The sequence below is a fragment of the Diceros bicornis genome, chromosome 15, assembly GCF_020826845.1.
Source record: "Diceros bicornis minor isolate mBicDic1 chromosome 15, mDicBic1.mat.cur, whole genome shotgun sequence".
In the NCBI taxonomy this organism is placed as follows: domain Eukaryota; kingdom Metazoa; phylum Chordata; class Mammalia; order Perissodactyla; family Rhinocerotidae; genus Diceros; species Diceros bicornis.
Window position 1 is genome coordinate 29,991,924 of NC_080754.1, and position 27,140 is coordinate 30,019,063.

The 27,140-nt window shown below is 34.8% G+C and overlaps 1 protein-coding gene across 3 annotated transcripts in view; it reads left to right on the forward strand.

The window, feature by feature from the left end:
- Positions 1–27,140, forward strand: part of ACAP2 (ArfGAP with coiled-coil, ankyrin repeat and PH domains 2) — a 156,576-nt gene that overhangs the window by 121,633 nt on the left and 7,803 nt on the right. The window contains exons 11-23 of one of the 3 annotated variants that reach the window (XM_058556084.1): positions 679–699; positions 3,741–3,792; positions 5,638–5,738; positions 6,349–6,454; positions 12,906–13,114; positions 13,459–13,528; positions 16,073–16,164; positions 17,546–17,730; positions 18,835–18,927; positions 19,956–20,143; positions 20,571–20,680; positions 22,215–22,325; positions 24,523–24,584. In XM_058556084.1, the coding sequence (XP_058412067.1) occupies positions 679–699; positions 3,741–3,792; positions 5,638–5,738; positions 6,349–6,454; positions 12,906–13,114; positions 13,459–13,528; positions 16,073–16,164; positions 17,546–17,730; positions 18,835–18,927; positions 19,956–20,143; positions 20,571–20,680; positions 22,215–22,325; positions 24,523–24,584 (1,400 nt within the window). The remainder of the gene's footprint in view (positions 1–678; positions 700–3,740; positions 3,793–5,637; positions 5,739–6,348; positions 6,455–12,905; positions 13,115–13,458; positions 13,529–16,072; positions 16,165–17,545; positions 17,731–18,834; positions 18,928–19,955; positions 20,144–20,570; positions 20,681–22,214; positions 22,326–24,522; positions 24,585–27,140) is intronic. The other 2 variants (XM_058556086.1, XM_058556085.1) reach the window with 2 other exon arrangements.

Sequence of the window (27,140 nt, forward strand, 5' to 3'; positions counted from 1 at the left end):
CTTTTTTGTTTTAAAATAAGTGTATACATAGATTACAGATAAACTCTACTTATGTGTGGCCTTAGAGTCTCTGCTATCATTTAAAGAAAAGTGGGGGAGCAGGTGGGAGGAAGGTTTAGTTGGCTGATAATATTTTATAATCTTTGAAATTCTTAGTGATCCCACTTTCCTCATGAAAAGTTTTCATTTGTCTCAGATTTATGTAGATATATCTATAGTGATTATATAATTTTATATAATTAATAATTATATAGTTAATTTTTTAGGAACAGCTTATTAAGATGAGGAAAGGTGCTATCTATACTTTATAGCTATGACAGTAAAGGCAGAAAGTATGCCCAAGTGTGCTAAGTCCTACCAGAACTTTCTATACCATAATACTTGAAGAAAATTTTTGAATATTTCTGAAATATTTTTGAATATTTCAAAATATTGTTTGTAGGTTTCAGATTCCTAAGAGTTGGAATTAATTGTACAAATGCATATACGTGTAATATGTGAACAAAATGCAAGATATTTTTGACTATTTTGTTAGGTTATGAGCTTAAGCTTGTTCCTTTAATTCTTGCTTTATATTCATATCGTGCTAGTCCTTTGCTTATTTTGCACATTTGCGTTTTCATTCTTTTACCACCTTTCCCTTATGTTTTAATCCTGCCCCATTTTTTCACATGACAGGAAAAAGCCCGATCATATCAGGTACCAAATGGCTCCCTTCCCCTCCGCCCTACCTTACACCAGTTTCCTCTTTGGCACGAGAAAGCTCATAATTAACCTGCATTTCAGTTGGATTACTTGCAATGGATATAAAGTCTCTTATGTTTTAAATTGGGAAGACAATAGAAATACCTTATTTGAGGAATGGAATTATAGCTTTTCATTGCCTATCTCCTCAATTTGTTTTAATCTGGAAAAGAACATTTGATATGTTTATAGTTACACAAAGAAGATACAGATTGAGTAATATGACTACCTTTATATCTTTTTTTTTTTTTTAAGGCACATAAGCTAGTAAAGGCTCTTAAAAACTTTCAGCAGTAGCTAGGAGTTAGTCCCTTTGGTAATAACCATATTAGTTATGTTGAGAAAGGAAACATTGTCAGTTCCTATATTTTTTTTGCCATTTTGGTCTTTTTCCCTCTGAAAAATTAAATTGAATTTGAAATAAAGGAGCATACATGTTCAAGCTTTTAATTTTGTTAAATGTTTACCTATTTGACACCTATAAGAATGTGTGCACAAATCCATCATCTGTATAGGTTTAGTGATAAAATTTCTACGTATTTAGAAGTTTGACTTTTACCCATGTTCTTTATGTCAAGTACAGTTCTGGGACTAGTGATCAAATATGGTAAAAGATATTTGATTTCTTTTTTTATAGATTTTTTCCTTCCCTCCCCCAAATTTTGTCATCTACAAGCTCTCATTGATATTTAAAAATTAATAATATGTAATTGTTTATGAATTTAATATTTTGGTCTAAAATCTTTATTATATTGAGTTATTTCAATTTGCGATAGAGTGGTGTTTTATTTTTCTTAATGAATGAAGGAATTTCCTTTTTGAAAAAACTCTTATATTTTGGCTTTGTGGTCAGTTTCTGAATCTTGCGAATATAGTGTAGTTGTCAGCACAATGCTTTCCAAAGTTTGTCTTTTTTATTATTTAATTATCCTTTTAAGTATCTTCAAATTGCAGGTAGCATGAGCTTAAATTATTAGGTATTATTTCTATGTTCCATGGTCTATGAACGATCTCATTTTTTTGTTTATTAGAAATATTGTTAAAAACTAGGATTATCTGTAGAAGCAATTAGAAATTATATTCCTTTTTACTTACTTACAAGTCTTGATCAATCTAAATGAGTAAGTTAGCTCTTTTTTCTTTTTTTTTAATGACAGAGGAGGGAAGATAGTGTCATAAGACATACAGATCTTAGTAATTGAAATTGAAAATTTTTTTCTACCTCGAATACATCATGATTTTTTTCCTTAGGAAGCGTTGTCAAATTAAGATGAATGTATAGTATCTTTCCTGAGTGTTCAAAAACTGATGATGTGAGAAAGTCACCCAGAAGCAGATAGATGGCAGGGGAACTGGGTTTCAGAAATGTATATGATCTGTAAAGTTAATAATCAGAGGAAATGGTCTCTGACAAAAAACGTAAGTTTTTATGTAGTATTTTATTATTATTTTTAGAGGCTGTTACCCTAAGATACAGCAGGTCAAAAGAAATTTATTTTTTGAAAACCTCAGAAGCATGAAAAGTTTACATGGTTACGTGGGTGTTTTTCCATTGTGCAGTAAAACTCTTTGTAGTTTTTCATCAAATTATATAATGATTACTGTAAAACATAAGAATTTTTATTAATGTAGTTCACCCTACTTAAAATGATTTTTTAAAAAACACTTTAATCAATATCAGAGATTGTTTCCATTGCATGTCATCCCATGTGGCAGGGCTGCACCATTTTGTTTGTTTGTAGGTATTTCCTTTAACATTTCTAACCAACTATGTGTCCCAAAGCAAAGAAACCCAGAAGTTCTTCCTTTTCTAGCCTGCCTCTTGATGGTTTGCATTTAGAGGCAACCCACTTGGTTTTATGTAGATGCTTATTTAACAAATCTCTATTTTAATGGTAAAGGTGATACTTTTTTAAGTAGCGAGAAAACCTAACAATCTGTCTAGTTTAAAAGTAGGAAAGCATCTAATCATTTTCTCAGCTTTGGAGCATTAACTTAAATTTTTAAAATAGAAATTCTAAATATGTCTAAATACAATTTCTAGTGCTTTGTATTAGTAACAATGAAAAGGTAGAATCTCTATCTGCTAATAGATTAATAACTAATGTTTATAATAGGAATCATTTCACATGAAACTAATTTTAAAATAATGACTCAAATATTGTTTTACCTTTCATGCTTGATGAGAATTTTTGCTTTCTTTTATGAATGGCTTTTGGCTGTGATTTTTTTTTAATAAGTCTTTAGGTCCTTTTACTGTTCTAATTAATTAGAATGAATGAATATGTCATACCTAGCTTAGCTTTTTCTAAAGAAGATTGCAAGTAAATTGTTTGCCTAATAATTTACAGTAAAGAGCAGAATAATATAAATAGTTGGGTGAATCATTTTTAATTAACTTTGATTATTCTGCTTAGAAGTATTTTGTGTGAAAGTAAGGCCAAGTGAATTGGCAGTTATCTCCTGTTTGATATCAGTTCTAAAATGATGATTTAATTTCCCGTTTTGCTTAACAAATCAAATGCTTGCTGAATTAGCTGCAGAAAGGTTGAAAACAAGGCACCATTTATTTCAGTGTTTTACTGTATACAAATGGATAGTCTTATTTACAATATAAATTTATTTCTACTTTATAATAAAAGCAGTTATTTCAGGGGAAGGATTTTAGTTATTTTTGAAGAAGGTCAAAAAACTAAGTTTTTACTTTAAAACAATTATTATTTGGTGATAGTCTAAAGGATAATAGCTTTTGTTAGGATACAAATTTCTGATATAAAATGAATCAAAATATTTCCTAATCTGTGATTTTAAAATTGTTCTTTACTTTCAGTAGTTACCTCATTGACATCAGTTTATATAAAGCAAAACAAAACAATGCACTTCTCAAAACATAATTATCATAAACTGACTTTTTAGTGCTTTCCCAAATATTTCATTTCTAACAACAACTGAAATAAATTGTTTGTGAAAACTTAATCTATTTTGTGTTTATTTAGACGCTGGTTTTCAATACAGAACAATCAGTTGGTTTACCAGAAAAAGTTTAAGGTAGGTGTTTTGTTAAGTAATGAAGTGAAAACCCACTGAGTCCCCGTTTCAGTTCTTTATCTGCTTGTCTTGATAAAGCATTGAAGTCCATAAACACTCATGTGTGGAAAATTATCATTTACGTATTAGTTTCATGTTTGGGCATGTATAAGAGGACTCAAAAGTGGAAAGTATCAAGATATGATCATTTGTTTTTTTTTTAAAGATTTTGTTTATTTATTGTTTTCCCCCCAAAGCCCCAGTAGATTGTTGCGTGTCATAGCTGCACATCCTTCTAGTTGCTGTATGTGGCACATCCTTCTAGTTGCTGTATGTGGGACGCGGCCTCAGCATGGCCGCAGAAGTGGTGCGTTGGTGTGCGCCCGGGATCTGAACCCGGGCCGCCAGCAGCGGAGTGCGCACACTCAACCGCTAAGCCATGGGGCCAGCCCACAACATATGATCATTAAAAGCAGAGTAATTGTGAATCCTGAATTCTTAATTCGTAGCTTTGAAGTAGACTTTTCTGAGCCCAGGATTATTATTTTCATTTCTTCATATGTTTCTTTGTTTAACTGTGTGTGACAGGAATAACAATACCACTCCCTACGTAGTACTGTTTTGAGGATGAAGGAAAGGGTACCTTTTAAGAAATATCACCTTAGGGCCAAAGGTGATAATATAGAAAGATTAAAAATGACATTAAAATGTAAGATTGAAGTAATTTAAATAGCAACCTCTAAATTTGTTAAAATTGTTTTTATATTTTTGTTTTGCTGAACATTATTTTAAGGGTGAGGAATTTTTATTTATTGGAAAGGCATACTAAGATTACATGTGACTTGAGAATATTAAAAATAATGAGAAGAAAAGAACCACTAATTAATTGATAACTCGATTTTTACCTAGTAAGCTTCTATGAATGATTATTCAACTGTAAATTTTAAATATTCACTTTACCCTTGAGATGACACAATATGAAATTTTACTTGCTAGGTTCTGTGGTAGCAGGTTTATTCCATAAAAGTAGTTTATTATTATTATTATTATTTTTTTTGGTGAGGAAGATTGGCCCTGAGCTAACATCTGTTGCCAGTTTTCCTCTCTTTCCTAAGGAAGATTGTCCCTGAGCTAACATCTGTGCCCATCTTCCTCTATTTTTTTTGTATGTGGGACACCACCACAGCGTGGCTTGATAAGCGGTGCATAGGTCCACGCCAAGGATCTGAACCTGCGAACCCCGGGCTGCCGAAGCATATCGCGCAAACCTAATCACCACGCCACCAGGCTGGCCCCACAAGTCATTTATTCTTACTAACTAGTTTATGGCTTCTTCTACTCTGATAATTTGGTTTTGAGTTTCTGTTTTTATTAAGTACTAGAAAATGATAAAACCTTTCTTGTTTTCTTAGGTATTTTAAGAAGGATATATAGGCTTTTTATTTTTCTTCCAGTTTTTTAAAACTTGACTCAGTAAAGGCTTCCTTTTTGGAGGAACGTAGCTTTTATTATGTGTGAATGAGGACCAGGAGAGTAATGGATATGAGAGAAAATTAACATGAAACTAACATTTGTTGCACACTTACTATTTAATTGCCAAGTGTTGGACTAAGCTTTTTATGAAAGCTATTTCATTTAATCCTTATACAGGAATTTTATGAGGCAGATAAAATTATTAACAGGACAGAATTACCTTTATTAGTTATATCTATGTTGATAACTTCTATCTCTAATCTAAAATAAGATAAAATATAAATCTTTAAAATTAGACCATTTATTCCAAGTAATATTTTTAAGTATGTTATTGTTGGCGGTAGTATTTAAAACCTAGGTTGAAAACATGAGAGTTTTGTTTCCTTGTTATAGGATAACCCTACTGTGGTAGTGGAAGACCTAAGGCTCTGCACAGTGAAACATTGTGAAGACATAGAACGACGATTCTGCTTTGAGGTGGTCTCTCCAACAAAGTGAGCGGTTCTAAAGAATTTGAGAGTGGCTTTTATGTTCTATAATATGTCTTAAAGAAGTTTCCAGAGTAGAGAAAGATTTGTGTTTCACTTGTGAATATCTGTGCTAAAGAGGAAAAAAGTATTTTAAAAGTAAATTTCATTAATTAATGATTATAGGTATTACAGTCAGATATTTATGTAATTTCTACCCAGTATCATATTCTTTAAATTCCATAAAGATCATTGATGTGGCCATATGAAAACTTGTTAGCTTTCATGATGATGAACTGAAGTCATACATCAGATCAATTTCTTTGATATTTATCATTTCATATTTCTACCCAATAGAAAAAATTAGTGTTATGTTTATATGGTAAATTTAAAGTTTGTTTTTTTAAATGTGCAGGAATGGGTGATTTCTTTTCAATAGGTAACTTGTTTCATTGGTACCTTGATTTCCTTATGAGCATACTCTGTCCTAAAGATAGGTGAAATAAAACCTTTCAACAGAAATTATTATTTTTTGTTAGAAAATTACTAATAGCAAAATGGACAAAAAAGTAAACCTTATTAGTATTATTTTTTGAGTTAATTTTGTATCTGAAAAAACAATGTTATTTCCTTTTAGAAGTTGTATGCTTCAGGCAGATTCTGAAAAGCTGCGCCAGGCATGGATTAAAGCTGTTCAGACCAGTATTGCTACTGCTTATAGAGAGAAAGGTGATGAATCAGAGGTTAGTAAACAATACTGCAATACCAAATGGTATATTGCCAAAGTTTTTTAGTTGCAACTTTGTATAATTATAACATTCTTTTTTGAATTGAGATATAATTGACATATAACTTTATATTAGTTTCAGGTATACTGCATAATAATTTGATATTTGTATACGCTAGGAAGTGATCACCACAATAAGTCTAGTTACCATCTGTCACCATATGTAGTTACAAAAACTTTTTTTCTTGTAATGAGACCTTTTAAGATTTACTCTCTTAGCAACTTTCAAATATGCCATACAATATTATTAGCTGTAATCACCATGTGGTATATTACATCCTCATGACTTACTTATTTTTATAACTGGGAGTTTATACCTTTTGACCCCCATGACCTATAACATTCTTTTTTATGGAGGATGATGTTTTGTAATTGAAATGGGTTTTATTTTAAAAATCTAGATTCAATTTCTTTTTTGTTTATTTCTCTTGACTTTACCTATCATTTTATTTCAGTATTTCAGTATATGTTTAATTCAATATTTGAATATATATCCCAAATTGACAAAGTATTCTGATGTATTTTTCCCACCATATTTTATTATTTTAATTAACATTTTAATGAATAATAAATATTTTAATTAATAGTAAAATAATGAATGTGAAAAGTATTTAAAATTAAAACTGGGTAAAAAGCAAAAAAAAGGAAAGCTCAAATTGTCTCTTAGTTGACATTTCCCTGGAGAAGATAAGCTGGATATGGAGTCGTGGGTCATAGTCTGGCTTCAGCTTCCCAATGAGTTTACAAACTTTTTTGAGCAAGGCCATGAGTGAGTCTTGAGAAATGGAACTCACCACTTCCTCCAGTGGCTTTCTGAAGACGAGGCATCTGTGAGTCCCTGCATGTCTGAAAATGTCTTTATTGTATCCTCACATTTGTTTGATAGTTTGGTTGGGTATGGAATTTTTAGCTTGGGAATAGTAATACTTAAGAATTTTAACAGCATTGTTTTTCTAGTTTGCAGCAGTGTTGTCGGAGTCTTTCTTATTACTGATCTTTTCTATTCTTCCTCTCCAGTTTCCCTGGTTTCTTTTTCTGGAATTTCTAGACTGGTCTTAATGATTTTCTTATTTCTTATATGCTCTGTTTTCTGGCAGATTTTTCTCAGTTAATCTTCCAAACCTTCTTTTGAATATTTCAGTTCTAGCACATATTTAATTTCCAAGAGTTCCTTTTCGTTGGCTGAATGTTTGTACATGTAAATCTATTCTTTTTTCATGGATGCAACGTTAGAGCTGTGGTTCTTAACCTTGACTGCACATTATGATAACACAAGGAGCTTTAAAAAATCCCAGTGCTTAGGTCCCACCCCAGAACAGTTGAATGGAGTTGGGACCCAGGCATCAATATTTTAAAAGCTTCCTAGGTGGTTTCCGGGTACAGGCAATGTTGAGAACCATTGCATTAAGAGGCTTTCCTTGGCTATCTGGTAATCTGATCGTGATCACCAACAAGTTACGGACTAAAAACCTCTTTGGAAGCTCTGAGAACATAGGACTTTGTCGACTGTGAGCTTCGCTGAAGTCTAGACCATTTGTTGAGGAACAACCAGAGTTAGGATCTTTGGAGTCTTTTCAGCTGTTATGATTCCCTAGAGAAGACTCACCAATCTACTGCATAGGGGTAAGGGGCTGGCTGGGAGCTAATTGCTGGGGCCCTCAGCATTCAGTGTGTATATGTCCATATAATCCTCTGCCTTCCACCTTTCAGGTAAACCCCATCCAGAGACTCTCTGTTTTTCTGCTCCAGAGAATAAGCTTCCAGTCATTTGTGTTTATATGTAGAGAGTAGTTCCCTATGGTATGGAGCTGGGCAGGAGACCTTGAGATCTAACTTCTTAAATAGTCGTTCCTCCTACTTTCACCCCCACTTCCAGGGTTGACTGGTATAAATCCTTGAGCCCTTTGAGTATTATGTGATGTAAATGGATGATCTCTTAGATTTTTCTTAATACCATCCTTAGATTTGGCCTTGGTCTGCTCAGTTACCATTTATCCAGCCATTTTCCGGCTCCCAAAATTTTGTTGCTCTTATTTTCTTTCCTGTTCTCCCTATTCTTGTGGGTAAATGTCTTTATTTTTTTTTAATTAAAAAAATGCTAAAGTTTTCTAAAGTAAGTTAGAGATATCATGTCATTCTATATCTAATAGTAATTTCTTAATATCATCTATCACCCAGTCTATATTCAGATGTCCCCAGTTGTCCTAAAAATGTCTTTTGCAACCTATTATACAAAGTAGGATATTATCTGTGACTAGGCCTTGCATCTGGTTATGTCCTCCAAGTCTTTCAATCTAGAACAATCCCTTTTTTTCATGACAATGACTTGCTGAAGAGATTAGTTGTTCCTATAGAATTCCATTCATCTCATAAGATTACATCATAGGTGATGTATATACTTCATGTTGCAACAGGAGACCCACAATGCTTGGTTTTCCAACCATTGCTAATGCTAAGGTCCAGGCTTCTGCATGAAGATAAAGTGGACACAGTGGGTTAGGGAGATGACAGTATGATCCTTCCATTGTAAATTTACATTTCCTCCGTTGTCCCCTATCAACTTTGTTACTTTGTATAACAAATCTACTTTGTGTTACTTTGACCCGGTGAGATCTACTCCCCCATCAACCATTCATCTAATGGTTTTATAACTGAATTTGTGATTTCTTTAGGAATTGCAAAATGATTTTCTAATTCTGTCGTCCCATCTGCATTTATTAACTTGGATTCTAATGTGAAATATAGCTTTTCTTCATCAACTGGAGCTAAGTTACTGTAATAAAATGCTTATTTTTTGCTTGTAATTACCACATTTGGTTGATTTATTAGCTACCTTAAGTGGGGACAGATATCTGGTTTTTTGGGTATCATTATAAACTCATGGATTTTTGTAAATACGGGGGTCCCAATTAATTGCAATAATTAGGGCCTGCCCTGTGGCTTAGCGGTTAAGTGCGCGTGCTCGGCGGCTGGTGGCCCAGGCTCAGATCCCGGGCGTGCACTGACCTGCCGCTTCTCCGGCCATGCTGAGGCCGCGTCCCACATATAGCAACTAGAAGGATGTGCAGCTATGACATACAACTATCTACTGGGCTTTGGGGAAAAAAAATAAATAAAATTTAAAAAAAATTAATTGCAATAATTACTCTTTTTCATGTTCAAATTATCACAACTTTGTCCATTAAGGACACTGGGTAATGCCTCTTAACAAATCCTCTAGTTTTAAGCAGAGTTTTGAGAGGGAGCAAAATCAGGTGTGTATCCAGATCATCTTGATGAAGAAGCTGATGGCATTGCTGAAATACCTGGGTTATAGAAAATCATACACTTAGAAATAATGGGGATTATGGGACAAATAGGGATAGGGCCGACCTAAAAACCTGTTTAAATTTGTAACTAGAATACTTGCAGGAACTTTAGAATCTCAATAAAAACACTAACATAGTTAAATTCCTAATAAATGAATATATAGATAGGACTTAACTTTAGTAATTGGTGAAGATAGCTTAATGGAAGGGTCAGAAGGGTTGAGGCTACTCACTAATGGTGACAAAGGCAAAATACATCAAGATCAGGGAGAATAGTGCAATAAACACTTTCAAGTCAGAACACATGGCCAAAATGAGCCAAGAAAAAGAATGGGGGGGATGGGTGTCATGTTCAGTCCTGTGTTCTTTGAGGTGGCTAACCCAAGTTCTGCTTTGTTAGTGTCCTTTGCTTTCCACTCTCTAGTTTGGTGCAAAAGTGATAGGTTATAGAGAAAAATTGGGAATGAACCAACATGATTTCTCTGTTATATTGACATCCTTTCCCTGTATGATAATTGCTTATGAGCTAATTTGTATAATTGAACATGTTCTAGTAAAACAGATTGTATCTCTTTTTTTAAATTTTGAAATAATCTCAAACTCACAGAGAAGTTCCCAGTATAGTACAAATGGCTTTTTCCTCCCAAACTATTTCAGAGTCAGTTCCTAACATGATGTCCATCACCCAAAGTAATAATCTTTAGTGAATATTTCCCACAACCTAGGACATTCTCCTATGTAATCACACTATAGCCGTCAGAATCAAGAATGAGCACTGATACATTATTACCATTTAATTCCCAAACATCGAGTTGTCCCGGTAATGTTCTTTATTAGCAAAAAGATCCAGTCCAGAAGCACAGGTAGCATTTAGCTATCGTAACTCTCTGACCTTCTTGACCTTGATAGTTTTGAAGATTATAGACTAGGTATTTTGTAAAATGTCCCTCCGTGTGGGTTTGTTTGACATTTAGTCACGAGGTTATGCATCTTTGGCAGGAATATTATATAAATGATGCTGTGTTCTTCTCACTGCATCCTCTCAGGTGTCACTTGATTTTGATTTGTCCCATTATTGGTGATATTAACCTTGATCATTTGATTAAGGTGGTGTCTGCTAGACTTCTCTACTGTGCGGTTATCTTGGTAGGTAGTAGTTATTTCGGAGAGGTACTTTGAGACTATATAAATATTCTGTTCCTCATCAAGCTTAAAATATTTTTAATGTAATTATGTCAGGACAGGCCCTTATTTTATTCAATGTTATAATCCGTTACTGTCATTATTTATTTTGTTGCTCAGATTGACCTAAGTTTGGCCAGTGGAGTTTTGGCTTCTGTATCCTTTTGACGTGCTCTCCTTAATCTTTGAGTTCTTCCTTAATTTATAGCATGATGAGATGTTATGGGTTCGTCTTCTTACACTTTCTCTGTACCAGCTCTGAAATCAGCAATTTTTCCAAAGAGCCGTAGTCCCTTTTGGTGGAGAATGGTTTTTAGAAACCAAGATAAGGGAATATATATATGGATATACACATATATACATTTACGTCTATATTTCTTTCTATATCTGTATTGAAAACCATTAGTGTACATATTGGTATCTCCAGTTCTAATCTAATGCAATCAGGGTTTTTTCTAATTCTCTCCCTTTCCATATAAATAACTCCTTTCTCTACAGAGAGAAATCTGGCTCCCATTTATTTTTAACATATTTATTTATATGATCAGTACCCCCTGTATGTAACCAGTATCCTTTCTCTGCTGCCACTTGCCCCCTCACCCCACTCAGACTCTGACACCTTCTAGTTGTGGCCCTCCCACTCCACATTCCTCTCCCTTCTCAGGCTCTCACTTTCCTTGCTGGGCTCCCTCCCTATGCAGATACCCTCCTTATCCTGCTTGGGATTCAACAACCTGCATGGGGTTGCTCTCGGTTGAGGATATGCTCCTCACCTAGCTCAATCCTCTCTGGAAAATCATATCCCTACACTTTCTTTGCTTGGCCCCACCTAACAGCTGTTGAATTGAGTTTTCAGTAAGGATAAGGCGAGGGCCAAATTATATTTCTAATGACTCTATACTAAAATACTGCCTTGTTAAGGTTGAAATGTTTTTAAACCAGAAGACTTTTTAGATCATGTTTTTAATTGCTTAGGATCCCCAAACTGCATCCTCGTATTTGGTCATTATTGGTATAGACTTTGCTGTGCACTTAAAAAATTAGCTTTTTTGCAGGGGGCAGGCCCGGTGGCGTAGCAGTTAGGTGCGCGCGCTCTGCTTCGGTGGCCCCGGGGTTCGCAGGTTCGGATCCCTGGGGCGCACCAATGCACTGCTCGTCAAGCCATGCTGTGGTGGCGTCTGTATAAAGTAGAGGAAGATGGGCACAGGTGTTAGCCCAGGGCCAATCTTCCTCAGCAAAAAGAGGAGGATTGGTGTCGGATGTTAGCTCAGGGCTGATCTTCCTCACACACACACACGAAAATTAGCTTTTTACCTATCCGCCACCTTTTGCTTTTCTCCTGGTTTCCTAATAGCCTGTGAGATTTTAGACATTGTGCATTCTATTGTTGATAGACTCTATAATTATAATTATGTAATTGATCTGTTCTTTAGTAAAAGGCCATACCATTTCCAGGTTTTCACTGCAGTCATTGAAACAACTTGTTTGCAGGTCACTGAGTATCTTGGAAAAACTTGATATAAAATATTTATTTTATTCTTGAGTTTTAGTAGTCTTGTGTTTACTCCCTCTGTCTCTCACCCTGCATGTTAAATTAGTATTCCCCTTCTCTTTGCCTTCATATCTTGTACATAGGTTCATTGTGTCAGTTATTTTATATATATATATATACACACACACACACACACACAATTTTCAATGTTTGTATGTTTTTCCCCACAAAGCTAAAAGCCAATTGATGGAGGAATCTATATTTTTTTATCCTTGAATCTCTAATGCCTAGAACAATGTCTGGCTTAGGCCCATTATAGGCCTTCAATTTATTGATTGGAAGCTTTTGTTAGGAGCATGTAGTGTGCAGTGTAGTATTACAATCTTTTTTTTTTTTTTTAAACAAATAATTCTTAATTCTTTTAGAAGCTGGATAAGAAATCATCTCCATCCACAGGAAGCCTGGATTCTGGAAGTGAGTCAAAAGATAAATTATTGAAAGGAGAAAGTGCGCTGCAGCGAGTCCAGTGTATCCCTGGCAATGCCAGCTGTTGTGACTGTGGTCTGGCGGACCCACGGTGGGCCAGCATCAACCTGGGCATCACCCTGTGTATCGAGTGTTCTGGGATTCACCGGTGGGTAGGCCATCCTAGGGTGAGAGACTTCTTTTGGATAAACACACATTATAAATTAATCATGTCCTGTTGGTTTGAGAACCTTTTTCATTTGCCTAATTTGACTGCCAGTTTGTATCTTTGTACCTGTTGTAGAGTGGTTAAAATTCTGATTTGTGAAGTCTTTTGAGGACTTTGATTCACCATTCATTATAAACCAGAAGATCTATCCCTACTTATATACGTGTTGAGGCTATATTAGAGAATATGTCACGTTGAAAGAGAAAAATAATTTGTGTAATATGCAAATAGAGTAGAGGCTTGATAGTTTCATATATTAATGCAGTCTTTTTTTTCCTGCTTAGGAGTCTTGGAGTTCATTTTTCAAAAGTACGTTCTTTAACATTAGACACCTGGGAGCCTGAACTTTTAAAGGTAAAATAAATATTTGCTTAAAAATACTTCATATTTTCACCGAAAAAGTCAGGATTTAGAATCTTAGTTTACAAATGTATGAGTTTCTCAATGCTAACAATGAACTAAATTGTGTTGGAACATATCTGAGGCTGTTTTGGCAATTTGGTGTTTTCATATTGGGTTTTAAAAATTGCTAAGTTTGGGGCCAGACCAGTGGCGTAGCGGTTAACTGCAAACGCTCTGCTTTGGCAGCCCGGGGTTCGCAGGTTTGGATCCCCGGGCGCGCACCAACGCACCGCTTGTCAAGCCGTGCTGTGGCGGTGTCCCATATAAAGTAGAGGAAGGTGAGCACGGATGTTAGCCTGGGGCCAATTTTCCTCAGCAAAAAAACAGGAGGATTGGCCTCGGATGTTAGCTCAGGGCTAATCTTCCTCACCTAAAAAAAAAAAATTGCTAAGTTTATGTAATACTCTTAACTCCCAGTCAGTTCACTTATTAAGGAAACCATCATTCCTACATTTTTATGTTTTCTCAAAAAATATTTTAGATTCTGTGCCTTAATTTTAATCTTTTATAATTATATAAATTCTTGTTAGAAATACGAGACATATTGCTATATGGTAAGCTCCATAATGGATTGGTTTCGCATGTTGTTATCATTGGGTTGTTTTAGCGTAGGACTGTTTGCGAATTTGTATTTGTCAGGGTAGTAATCATCAAACCAAGACATCCTTTTTCCCTGTGTAAGGATTCATGTGTATGAAAATGTCATAAATAATTTTAGATCACAACTGGATTTCTAATAAGATTTATAAAACTCTGAACAGTTAATAGGATACTCCTTTAATTCTAACTATTTAGTTTACTATATTGAAAAAAATATTTTAGTTTAAAGGTTGTAGTGTTCTCTGCATTTGTTTCTGTCTGAAAATTGTGTTCTTAATGTGCTTATGTTTTTATTTCAAACCATAGATAAACTGGTAATCCTGTCTGTTGTGTAAAGTAAAAAATTTGCTTTGTGGAATTATTGTATAAATATCTAAATGAAAGTGATAAGTTGGCTCCTAAGGTAGAGCCCTATTTAGATAGCTTCTAGTAATTGTTATGAATTCAAATGAGAAGATGGAGTGGGGATTGAGGGGTAGAAATCTAATATCTGCCTCAACTTTGTGTGTGGATATGAACTCAGCAGATTCAATTTAGAAAACTTGGGCTGGCCCCGTGGCTTAGCGGTTAAGTGCGCGCGCTCCGCTGCTGGCGGCCTGGGTTCGGATCCCGGGCGCGCACCGACGCACCGCTTCTCTGGCCATGCTGAGGCCGCGTCCCACATACAGCAACTAGAAGGATGTGCAACTATGACATACACCTATCTACTGGGGCTTTGGGGGAAAAATGAATAAATAAAATTATAAAAAAAGAAAATTTTGGGGCCGGCCCCGTGGCTTAGCGGTTAAGTGCTCACGCTCCGCTGCTGGCGGCCCGGGTTCAGATCCCTGGTGCGCACCGAAGTATCACTTCTCTGACCGTGCTGAGGCCACGTCCCACATACAGCAACTAGAAGGATGTGCAGCTATGACATGCAACTATCTACCGGGGCTTTGGGGGAATAAATAAATAAATAAATAAAATCATTAAAAAAAGAAAAAAGAAAATTTGGTTGAAACACAACTATCTTATACATTTAAAAAAATTACTGAAACTTTTAAACAGTGTATTTTGAAATATTTATATATAAAGTATAAGGAGACAATAGTTTACCTCAGTTCTGAGTTGTTTAAACTTTACCTCTCTTGCCTTAGGCTTCTTTTGCCAGTTAATTCATCAGACATCGTGAATAATATGCAGCATTGTGCTAGTCACAGTGGAGGGATAGAAAACTAGTAGAAGATGGGTGAGGAGAAACCTTTTCTTGTATGACTGGTAATCTTCTAGAGGAGGTATTCTGGTGAAGAACGGCAAAATGGTGATACTGCTCTCAGTCCTTGTGTCATTTTGTTTTAACTTTAAACTTCTATGTGGAATGAGCAATTACAGAATATGCAAAGGAATTAATTAGCTGCACTTGCTTCAATGGCCAGCCCTGGTGATCTAGTGGTTAAGATTTGACTCTCTCACTGCTGTTGCCCGGGTTCGTTTCCCAAGTTTGTTTACAGTCAGGGAACCACACCACCCGTCTCTTGGTTGTCACACTGTGGTGGCTGCGTGTTGCTGTGATGCTGAAAGCTGTCCCACTAGTATTTCAAATACCAGCAGGGTCACCCATAGTGGACAGGTTTCAGTGGAACTTCCAGACTAACACAGACTAGGAAGAAGGACCTGGCCACACACTTTGGAAAAATTGGCCGTGAAAACCCTGCAAATATCAGCAGAGCATTGTCTATTATAATGCCGGGAGGTGAGAGGATGGTGCAAAAAAGACCCAACAGGGTTCTGCTCTGCAGTACACAGGGTCCCTGGGAGTCAGAATTGACTGGATGGCATTAACAAGAAACTTGCTTTAATGAATTTTTTAGTATTTTAAGAAATTTATAGCTTATTTTTTTCTATTTTCCTATCAAACAGCTTATGTGTGAGTTGGGGAATGATGTTATAAATCGAGTTTATGAAGCTAACGTGGAAAAAATGGGAATAAAGAAACCACAACCAGGACAAAGGTACTATTTCAGTTGTCTTAATTTGTTACTTTTTTTTTTCCCCCCTAACCAGGAATACAGCTATGATTTTATTTCACTGTAAGGGATACATAATATTGAGACAGACTGTTTAGAAGAGATCATTACTGCTTCTGTTAAAACGTGGCTGTCTCTTTCTTGGGTATGTTAATTAGATAATTATATTTTATTGATCAGATAATCAATTATAGTCTCCAGATGAGAGAGAATCTTAAAAATTAAGTCTGTATGTAGGAATGTAAAAGCTCTTAGCAGTTAAAGTGGACCCAAGTTCTGTTAGTGACAGGCCTTTAAAACGAGATAATCTGTTTGTTAACGTGTCCAAGAATCAAGTTTCTACTACTTACAATGAATAATTTTACATTGTTTGATTTAGTTCCGCAAATATTTGTTAATCACATACTTCGTACATGGCATTATGATGTTGAAGAATTAAAAGTGAAAAAGGTAGCTTCTGTTTGCAGAGTACTTAATTGCTGTGTTCGAAATTATACTTCTATTTCTACATATGGAGGCTCATTGAACCAAGTGGCTAAAAGTGCCTTTAAGGTACATAATTAGCTTTTGTTGTTGATGTTGTTTTTAGTCCTTATGATTCTTTATTTTTAGCATTAAAATTTTATTTGCCATAATCCTATGTTGGCATTTTATGTTTGACTAAATCTTTATGTCTAATCAATACTATTTTAAAGTTATTGCTCTCTAAATCAGTGTCACTTAAATCAGATTATTTATTTGCTAAAGCATAGCTGTTTGAGTTATTTCAGACATTGAAATATCCTTCTGTTTTAGTCAAAGACCTAAGCATTTTAACAATATAAGAAAAGATACAGAACAGACCTGGCATTTTATGATTGTACCATAAATCAGAAGTTTAAAATGTGACATCTTTTTCCCCCCTTAAGTTAGGAATGCTATATTGCTTTAAAGTAGTTGTCTTATGAAAAATTATCGCCATCACTAGTGATAGTTTAGTATGTGTCATTATTTATTGGAGTAAAAATGAAATTAAAATTAATTGCTATAAATTTTATAGTTTTCTTGGTAAAGTTTTTCATTCTGTAAAAAGCATAAGAGAATATGTATAGAAATGAATGAGCACAGAAATTAAGAGAATAAGAGAGTGCCATGTTAATACTTGTGATTTTTCAGTTAGTTTATTATTTGTATTTCATTTGAACATGAAATCATAGTTCATTAAATATTTGGAAGGAAAATATGTTGCGTAATGTCACAAATTCAGTTTTAACTAGTAATACATTTAGTGACTTTCTTTGAAATAGTGAATATATGATGGCTTCTTTTCAGTATTAGCAATGCTAAGAGATTAAGCAGAACATCATGACATTTTTATGTATACCAGACAGGAGAAAGAGGCATATATCAGAGCAAAATATGTGGAGAGGAAATTTGTGGATAAATATTCTATATCATCATCACCTCCTGAGCAGGAAAAAAAGATTATCTCCAAAAGTTGCGAAGAAAAGAGGCTGAGCATTTCTAAACTTGGGCCAGGTGACCAAATCAGAGCATCTCCCCAAAGTTCAGGTATTACAGTTTACTTAATGTGTATATAAATCTTTTCTTAAGCTGAAGTCTCTTTCTTAATCTCTGAATTAGTAGCTATTGTAGGTTTTATAAATACTAAAAATTTGTTTCCTTCTTCATATTCTAAGAAAAAATGGTGTCTTTAAAACAATTAACTTTAAATACAGTCATGCATCGCTTAACGACAGGGATATGTTCTGAGAAATGCGTCCTGAGGTGATTTCATTGTTGCATGAACATCATAGGGTGTACTTATGCAAACCTAGGTGGTATAGTCTACTACACATCTAGGCTATATGGTACTAATCTTATCGGACCACTGTTGTATATGCGGTCGGTCATTGATTGAAACGTTGTTACGCGGCCCATGACTGTAGTGTCTAGGTAATTCACATTTCTAGGTAATGTGTATATTCTAAGGAGTAAAACTGCTTAAAATGCGAGGGGAGATGGGAATTATAAATCTATTATGGTAAAAAGCCCTAAATATCTGATTAACTACCTAATATCCTTCCTATTTTTTTCCTCCTAAATTTTTCCCAGTAACATTTTTTCCTGCCCTTTTCCCTTCTTATGGCCTGCTTTGTGCTTTGCTAACTTGCATGTCCCCAGTGGTTGCTGTAAATAGCGACGAGGCCAGGCGGGAGTCTCTGTTCTGTCCTGATGAGCTAGATTCACTCTTCTCCTACTTTGATACTTCTTCAAAACTACGTAGTAGTAAGTACTACTCTTGTGGAGCATTCCAAGTCTGTGCCAGTGGTCATTGTGCGGTGTGGCCATTTCTCTAGATGTTACCCATTGTCTCAGAATTACACATTACTTACAGTCATACAATAAATTAAGCTCTTACTATCCCTGACATATTATGGGGTAATGAGATGTGTTACAACTCTGAAAATAAGTTTATTTTCAGGCTTTGTGATTGCTTCATATTTTGATAAGCTAAGTGTTCAAAAGGATTAAAGTCATGTTAAATGTATTCTAGTGGTGGTGGCTGAGTTCATGTTGATGTATCAGAGCTCATTTTAAAACCTCATTGTTTGTGGGCGATGGTTTTCTTAATGGCTCGAACTTTAATCACTAGCTGATTTTTCTTTAAAACAGTCAAAAGTAATGACAGTGGAATCCAGCAGAGCTCTGATGATGGAAGAGAATCTTTACCCTCCACAGTGTCAGCCAATAGTTTATATGAGCCTGGTGAGTTTTGAGGAAATTCATTGTTAATTGGTATTGTTGGCTGAAAAATATATGTGTAATTAGTCTTGATTAGATGGTTTCTAAAGGAAGTGGTTAGTCTTTTAGAAGGTACTAAGGGAGGAGTAATACAGTTAAATGAGAAAGCAGCTATTTCTTTTCATATTTGGAAGTTTTCTCCTAGCTGTACATTCTCCTAAGCTTCATGATATGTGCTAAAAGTGTCTTGTTAATAGCTAAGGATAATTTTTAGTCCACATGAACTTTATGTCGTATTACTCTTTATCTTTTTTTATAGCTGTCTTTTCTTATCAAGAGAAAGAGATCATCAACTCCCTCACTATTAGGTTTTTCTTCTGACCTGTGCTTTACTCCTATATTCTCTCCTTTATGATTTTGGTCTTGCAGAATACTCAGGATCATAAGCATTCTTCAGATTATTTGAATTGCTTGTACTGTCAGTGTGACCATCCTAGGAATAAAGTGAGGTTTGGTTTAGTAGTGAAATTCTTTAGGAATTCTTACTGCCTCTTCCAAGTCCTTAAGTTCAGGCTTATAGGAATATACCTAATTTTAATCTAGTACAGGGTAATTAACCTAGCCATTGGATACTCGCAAGATCGTGAAGTCCTGGCATACCAATCAGTGTCATTATAAGAGAAGAACGTTGAGTGGGGAGTGATTAGTTTATTAGAAATAAAATGTCTTTGTGAAAATCTCCCATTAGCTCATTTTGTTAAATTAGTGGTTTCTTAAGTCCCAACTTTCACATTGTGACACAATTAAGAATTCATTTTTTTAAAAATTGTGGTAAGATACACATAACATAATTTACTATCCTAGCCATTTTTAAGTGTACAGTTCAGTGACAGTAAGCCTGTTCACATTGTTGTGCTGCCATCAGTACTATCCATCCACGGAACTCTTTTCATCGTACGAAACTGAAACTCTGTACCTATGAAACAACTTCCCATTCTCTCCCTGTCTGCCAAGAGCTCATTTTTATTGATGTATTTGTGTTTGCTTTTCAGAGGGAGAAAGGCAAGACTCCTCTGTGTTTCTCGACTCTAAACATCTTAATCCAGGACTCCAGCTGTATAGGGCTTCATATGAAAAAAATCTTCCTAAAATGGCTGAGGCTTTGGCTCATGGTGCAGATGTGAACTGGGCTAATTCAGATGAAAACAAAGCAACACCACTTATTCAGGCTGTATTAGGGGTATGAATTTGTACATTGAGATTTTCAGTGGTAGTAAAATATAAGAAATCATAATTCATTCTGAACATAGCCTTAGCTTTATTTTTTGCTGTAAGAGATGGGTTGAAAAATAGAAGAAGCTAGTAATGATTTCTGAGCATCACTTTGATTGTGTAGGTTCAATTTGTTTTTCTTAATGGAAGAGAATTCTGGTAATAAAAGTAGTGTGTTTTGCTGGATTACAAGCTGCATATTGAATCCGTATTAGAAGTAGTTCTTGGGAAGAAAATAGTATAATTTATCATTTCTCTGCGTTTGCTGGGGGGTATTTTCTCTTTTGGGGAGAATGAAATAGAAAGACTATTAGAGTGAAGTAAATACTCTGTTTTTAATAGAAATATATTATTGTTTGTTTTTTGTACATTGTTATCTCCTTTTTTCCTCTAAGGGCTCTTTGGTGACATGCGAGTTTCTCCTACAGAATGGTGCTAACGTGAACCAAAGAGATGTGCAAGGGCGGGGACCACTGCACCATGCCACCGTCTTAGGGCACACTGGGTAACTATAGTGCTTACATATTTAAGTAGATTTTATTTGAAAAGTTATTTTGAAATAATGTTTTGCTTTTTCTAAGGTTAAGGCCATTAGATAGAGTTTGTAAAGTGATACTTTCCTATGACTTATACTGTCATGATGGAATTTGAAATTTTAAAAATCTCATTCAGAAAAATGCTGCTGTTAACTTTTCAGATAAGAAAATTGCAATGCTTACTTTGAATTTCACTTGTCATTTGTATAGATTAGTTTAAGTATTTAAAACTGTTACTGAAATTACGGCAATTTTGTCAGATAGCTCAAGTCTGTGTTTGTGTGTATTTATGCATGTACACATACATTATGTACATAGCACACATATTTTGGGAGAATTTTGTAACTTTGGACACTTTAGTTTTCCTGTAGGGTAGCTAAAGTCAAATTTTAAAGTAAATTCTTAGTCTGTGCCATTGATGTTGTGGCTTCTGGAGTAATATTTAGACTCATGGAACATTAAAGGCATGAAATTGGACTTTAAGTTTGTATCATGGTGATTATTTTTTTAATGAAGCATCTCAGGATTTCCAATTCTTATTACCTTGACAAGTAAGAAGCTGTTATTTTTTGTTTATTTATAGCATCTTTTTTTTGTTTTATTTATTTATTTATATGCTTTTTGAGGAAGATTGGCCCTGAGCTAATATCTGTTGCCAATCTTCCTCTTGTCTTCTTTTTCTCCCAAAGCCCCCACCCAGTACATAGTTGTATATCCTAGTTGTAGGTCCTTCTAGTTGTTCTATGTGGGCTGCCACCTCAGCATGGCTTGATGAGCGGTGAGTAGGTCCACGCCCAGGATCTGAAGCGGAGCATGTGAACTTAACTGCTGTGCCACCGGGCTGGCCCCAAGCATCTTTTATTTTTATCATAGCTTGTTTTCTTTCCCTCTGTCAGCAAAGAGATTCAGTTCAATTATATCATCACAAAAATTTTTCTATACTTAAAAATGATAGTATTTAACTCATCCTTTTTGTTTTCTTCTTAATCATAATTCTTCTCATTTTACCTCATAGACTTCATTTACTCATTCTTCCATTTTTTTTATTTTTGTCAATTTCTTCAGGTTATGAATATTTGTGGAGTATAGCGGGAGGACTGCTTCCCACTCTTTGTTGCTGTATTATTAACATATTATGATGTTAACATTGTTTTGGCTTCCTTCTTTCCCAAATAATGACGTTTAGTGATTTTTGTTTTATTTAAGTTTAGATATCTGTGGACATCTTTTTATGATATTCTTTGAGGATAAGGACCATAATTTATAGCTCCCACTATGCTATACATTACCTGGTTAAACATGAAAATATCTTGAGATTTGTAAAATGCTGATCATGGTAAATTATTATTGGAGTCAGTGTTCAATAAATATTTGTAGAATGAATCAAGAATTCCCTAATGAAAATGTTATTTCTTTAAGTTGGGTAGTGATTTTTATTTTTTAAGGTGAATACTAATTTTTCTCTTATTGGCAATATCACAAAAATGCTGTTTCTTTAAATAGGCAGGTATGTTTGTTCCTAAAACGAGGTGCCAATCAACATGCCACTGATGAAGAAGGGAAAGACCCTTTGAGTATAGCTGTGGAAGCAGCCAACGCTGATATAGTGACCTTGTAAGTGTTTTTGTTTTACTTGATCACTTGTACAGGGTTTTAACATCGAGTTTCATGCGTAGGTGTGAACTTTAAACTTGGTTGGTTGTTTGCTATATGCCATGTACTTCTTTAAGCACATTAAATGTATTAAGCACTTTACATACATGAACTTATTTGGTTCTCACAACAACCCTATGAGGGAGAGTTGTTGTTATTATTATTAGCCTCATTTTATAAGGAAGCCAAACCACAGATAATTTGAGACACTAGTAAGTGATGGAGTTGGGCTTTGAAACCAAGAATTCTGGCTCTAAAACCCATGTTCTTAGCCACTTCTGTTATACTGCTTGACCAGTAGGAACAGAAAACCAGTGACTTGTCTAATATGTATTCTCTAACTGTTAGTACAGCACTGGGGCGGGGGTTGGACTGGTATAGGAACAGGCAATTATTCTAATAACTCAGGAATCGGAGTATTATAAGTAGGGGGCTGGCTGCATTGATAGTAGTAACTTTTGCAGTTGCATTGCCTTTGGGCAGTGATACTTAGGGATCGGTTTGTGCTTGTTTTTTTAAAAATTACTCACATGAATACTCTATTTAAAATAAAAATCCTTGTTCTTGAATGTTTAGATACAATTTAATATTATCTGTTAAAGAATTTTGAGGTCTTAATTTGATTTTCGTCTTAAATCAAAGTTGTTTGTTATACTTGGGATCTAGAAATGTGATTGTCACGTACACTTCGTTGTTATATAGGAAATCTCAGGCATATGTTGTATGAAGTCACTTATTCATGCTATTCTGGGCTAAACGAAGCCCAGAACTGTTGAACTTCTATCATATGAGTAGAGAGAGTTCCATCCAGACTGCTGAATCTCAGTCACTTACAAAGAGAAACTCCCACGACTGCCTTGAACTCCTGAGCTCCCACTGAGAATTCTTGACTTGCCCTATATCACCCCTCTCTGACCCCTGCCAAATAAAACAAACAAAACAGCAAAACATACTTTCTCTGTACTCAACTTCCTTTCACCATTGGAGGAATTATTGTTATTGTGGAGGCTATTGTAGGCTAATTTAGAACTATTAAATTAATATAGAGTTACAATTGGAGAAAGATAAGTTATTAAAGAAAAGGTAGGAATAGTATAGAGAAACAAACCCTGGTTTTGCAAGGTTCCCAGGCAATTCTTATAGTAGTGGCCCCTCTTCCTCAAAAATATCTGTTCTCAAATTGTCTACATTTTCTCATTACACTTTGTGTGAGGACTTCAGTTTCACTTAAAAATTTTTGAAAATAGATGTTTTCTTTGAAAAGTTCAAATACCAAAGGCAGACTTATGGCACTATTATTAATTCACACAGTGGTTGAGAAAGGAGACAGGAGAGAATTGTGGTACTGAAGATAGGAAAAGCCCATGTCAGATGCTGCATTTGCCAGAGAGAGCATGTTACACGAGGGTGATAGAGGTCTGGGAAGGCAGTGAGTATTTGGTGGCTTGAAGGACAGGCAAGTAGTACAAAGTAGGAGAGGGGCACCAAAGGCAGCATTTGCCTGTTTCAAAATTAGTAAGTTAGTAAGAAAATGGAAGGAAATTCTCATCATCTTAATCTGGTGCTACATGGCTGCCTGCTGCAGGATGAATAACGCAAAAAAGAATATATAACCAATATGGTAACTTTGGGAAAATCTTGGTAACTTGTGGTCATTTATTATAATGTTTGTATATCAAAATATATTCCTAGTATTTATAGATAACACATGCTATTTATATGTCCGGAACTACCTCACCTCAGGGTGAACCAGAATGAACTTATGACAGACTATTGCTTCCATACTATAGAAGCAGTAATTTCAGCATTTGGCAGTTAAAGTTTGACAGGTTGCTGTAGAAGCCAGGAATTCTCTGAGAGCATCTGAAGGAATCAAGCTGCTGGAGGTGCTACAAGAATCCTGCTTAACCAGAGCCGAAATGCAGTCGTCAGAAATCTTTTACTGTCTTCGGTCATGAGAATTGTCTAAAGTAAAATACAGTTATTTTTGTATCTCAGATTGCTGGGTCTGATAAACTAAAAGGCTCTTTATTTTAGAGGGGAATACTGGTAAAAGAAAAAAACTACACCAGTGCATGTACCTGCTAATGTAATTCATTAGTTTATGAATTTTTATATTGTATAACTTCATCTAAAAAATAATTTTCTTTAATTTTAGGTTACGTTTAGCAAGAATGAATGAAGAGATGCGGGAATCAGAAGGACTTTATGGACAGCCAGGTCAATATTCTACTAATAACCATACTGAAATGCAGTATAAGAAATGCATTCAGGAATTTATCAGTTTACAATTGGAAGATTCATAGTTCTTTAGCAAACTCACTTATTACTATAGAGTTTTTATAACTTGTAAATTGAGAGTTGTTAGGTCTGTACTACTTACTGAAATCTTGGGGGTGACTAACTCCCGGGCCTTTAAAAATCCATAACTATTCCTATTGCAGTACACGTTTACTTGCTGCATTTAACTCGGGCTGCTGACTCCTTTGTCTGCTGTACAGGTGTCTTCCATATACATTCCAGTGAAGTGAATGGAATGATAATGCATCTTTATACACTTACAGCAGCACAATAGTTGTTTTCTTTTTGGAATTCTCTTTAGCTGTCATGTGAATATAACAAAATTTTTTTTTTTTTTTTTTTTTTTTTATTCAGGGAATTTCTATAAATTGTGTTCAGGGAGAAAACAAATCACCATGTGTTGGGCATATAAAAAATCAGTATGGAAAATACCTAGAAAAAGTTTATTGAATTCAGAGTTTTGTACTCTGATCTAAAAATGAGTTGAAAGTTTAAAAATAAAATTTACCAGTAGGTTAGGAAGTCCATAATGGGAGTAGAGTTCATTTAAAAGGTATAGGGAAAAGGTCTAATTTTATCTTGTAGCTTTGCCCCAAGCAATTGGACAATATCTGTTGGATAAATGGAAGTGTTTATAACAATATTTCATGAATCTGATGGCAAAGTAGACTTATTCCTTTAGAGAAATATCAGCTCAGGATCAGTTCAAGTCTCATTTTGAATAATATTTACCTTTGAGTCAAGATGTCAAGAAAAGGAAGCAGTGTTGCTGATCAGATTCATTTTTTTGAACACATCCTAATTAGACATTCTTTACAATGAAGAGAGTAATAATTGGATCTCTAGTTTCATGAATTTGAGTATATGAATTACTAATTTATCTGTTTTAAATTCATATACATATTAGTAAAAAATTTCAGGAATTCATGACTAAAATAATTGAGAATGTTTAATATATTTGATTTTTTTTCAATGAAAATTAATATATTATTTTAAAAGTGGCTTGGTAATATCATCTATTCTTTTTGTTTAAATATTGTTTTGAAATTTCGGTACTTTATGCTAGCTTCAGCCATTTACTTTTATTTTAATCAGATTAATATATAATTAATATAAAATGTGGGGCCATTCTTTTCTCAGAGGACTGTGTTTACTACTTATTTTTGGTCTAATTTAATAGGGAACAAGTAAGGACTTTGAGAATAGAAGCACTTCTGCTAGATAGTTCTAATCTAGAGTGTCCCACTTGAATCCTATGGATCAAACAGTACTACTGACTCATGATAGACCAAGATGTAAGAGTGCTGATTAAGGGTGAAGTCTCAGCATTAATTCTGAATTTCACCCATATGTTTTAAACGTGAATGTTAGATTTTAAATAAGTTATAATTTTGTGACAGATATACTTAAGTGATAGTATTACTAGGCCACTTTTGAGGCCTTTGTGTTTAAGCACTTTAAAATAAAAATTATTCAAAGGATATGACCTGAGATTTGTGAGATAAGTGTGAACTTCAAGATTTTAAGTTAAGCAATTTTTTTTCCCTGAAATTTTAAACTTAAATGTTTGGTTAGCTGCTCTTTCCTTATGGTGTTTGCTGATGAAGTTACACCCAACTGATTAGTCAGAAGGTCTCTGGAGTTGGAAGCTTGAAAGGGCAGGGCCTCTATGTTCTCGCAACTTCTAGTTCCACCCAAATTGCTTGGGCTTCTGCTGCCACCATTTTAGGAGCGTTCAGATGTCTCTTTCACTGTCGTTTTATGTATAAGTTTATGAGTATACACCTTCCACTCATCAGTAGAAAAATAGTTTTTCCAATTTATTTGAATGAAAATTTGAAAAAAAGCCTCATTTTAAAAAACAAGCTTTCCTACCACTCTCAAATTTTAGTTTAGAGGTTAAAAAATAGATCAGAATTCTGGAAATGGCATTATCAGCAGAATAAAATGAGATTTTGATCATTTGAGGATCATCTTGATGATAATTCGATTTTTAATTCATTTAGAGGGTCTCATATTTAAAGCAGAATGCTTTGTACTTATACAGGTGACGTGGTGAAATGGCACAGCAGTTGCTGTCTGGTGACTTTTCTTTTCCTTTGTGAGTCTTTGGAGAGCAGACATGTTTGCTCAGGCAGTAGGTCTTTATTTTTCCCCTCTGCTTATCACTGTAAATTTTTGTCTCATAGATTTGGTTGATTGTTTTATCTAGACCCTTTTTTTTGTTGTTGCCTAGCAATAGAAAGAAAACCTCAGAATTCTGGGTAATTTTTAAATGCAGGTATTTTCAATCTTTTGATAATGAAGAGCTCTACCATTTAAGAGACTCAGATATAATCTTTGGGAATCATAGACCTATTTCTAGGAAACCCCACTTCTGAATTTTCTGTCTACAATCCTAAGGACCTGAGACTCTCTATTTTTTGCAAGGTGATGTAAAAGCACACATTTCCTGAAGGGAAGATGTATCCCTCT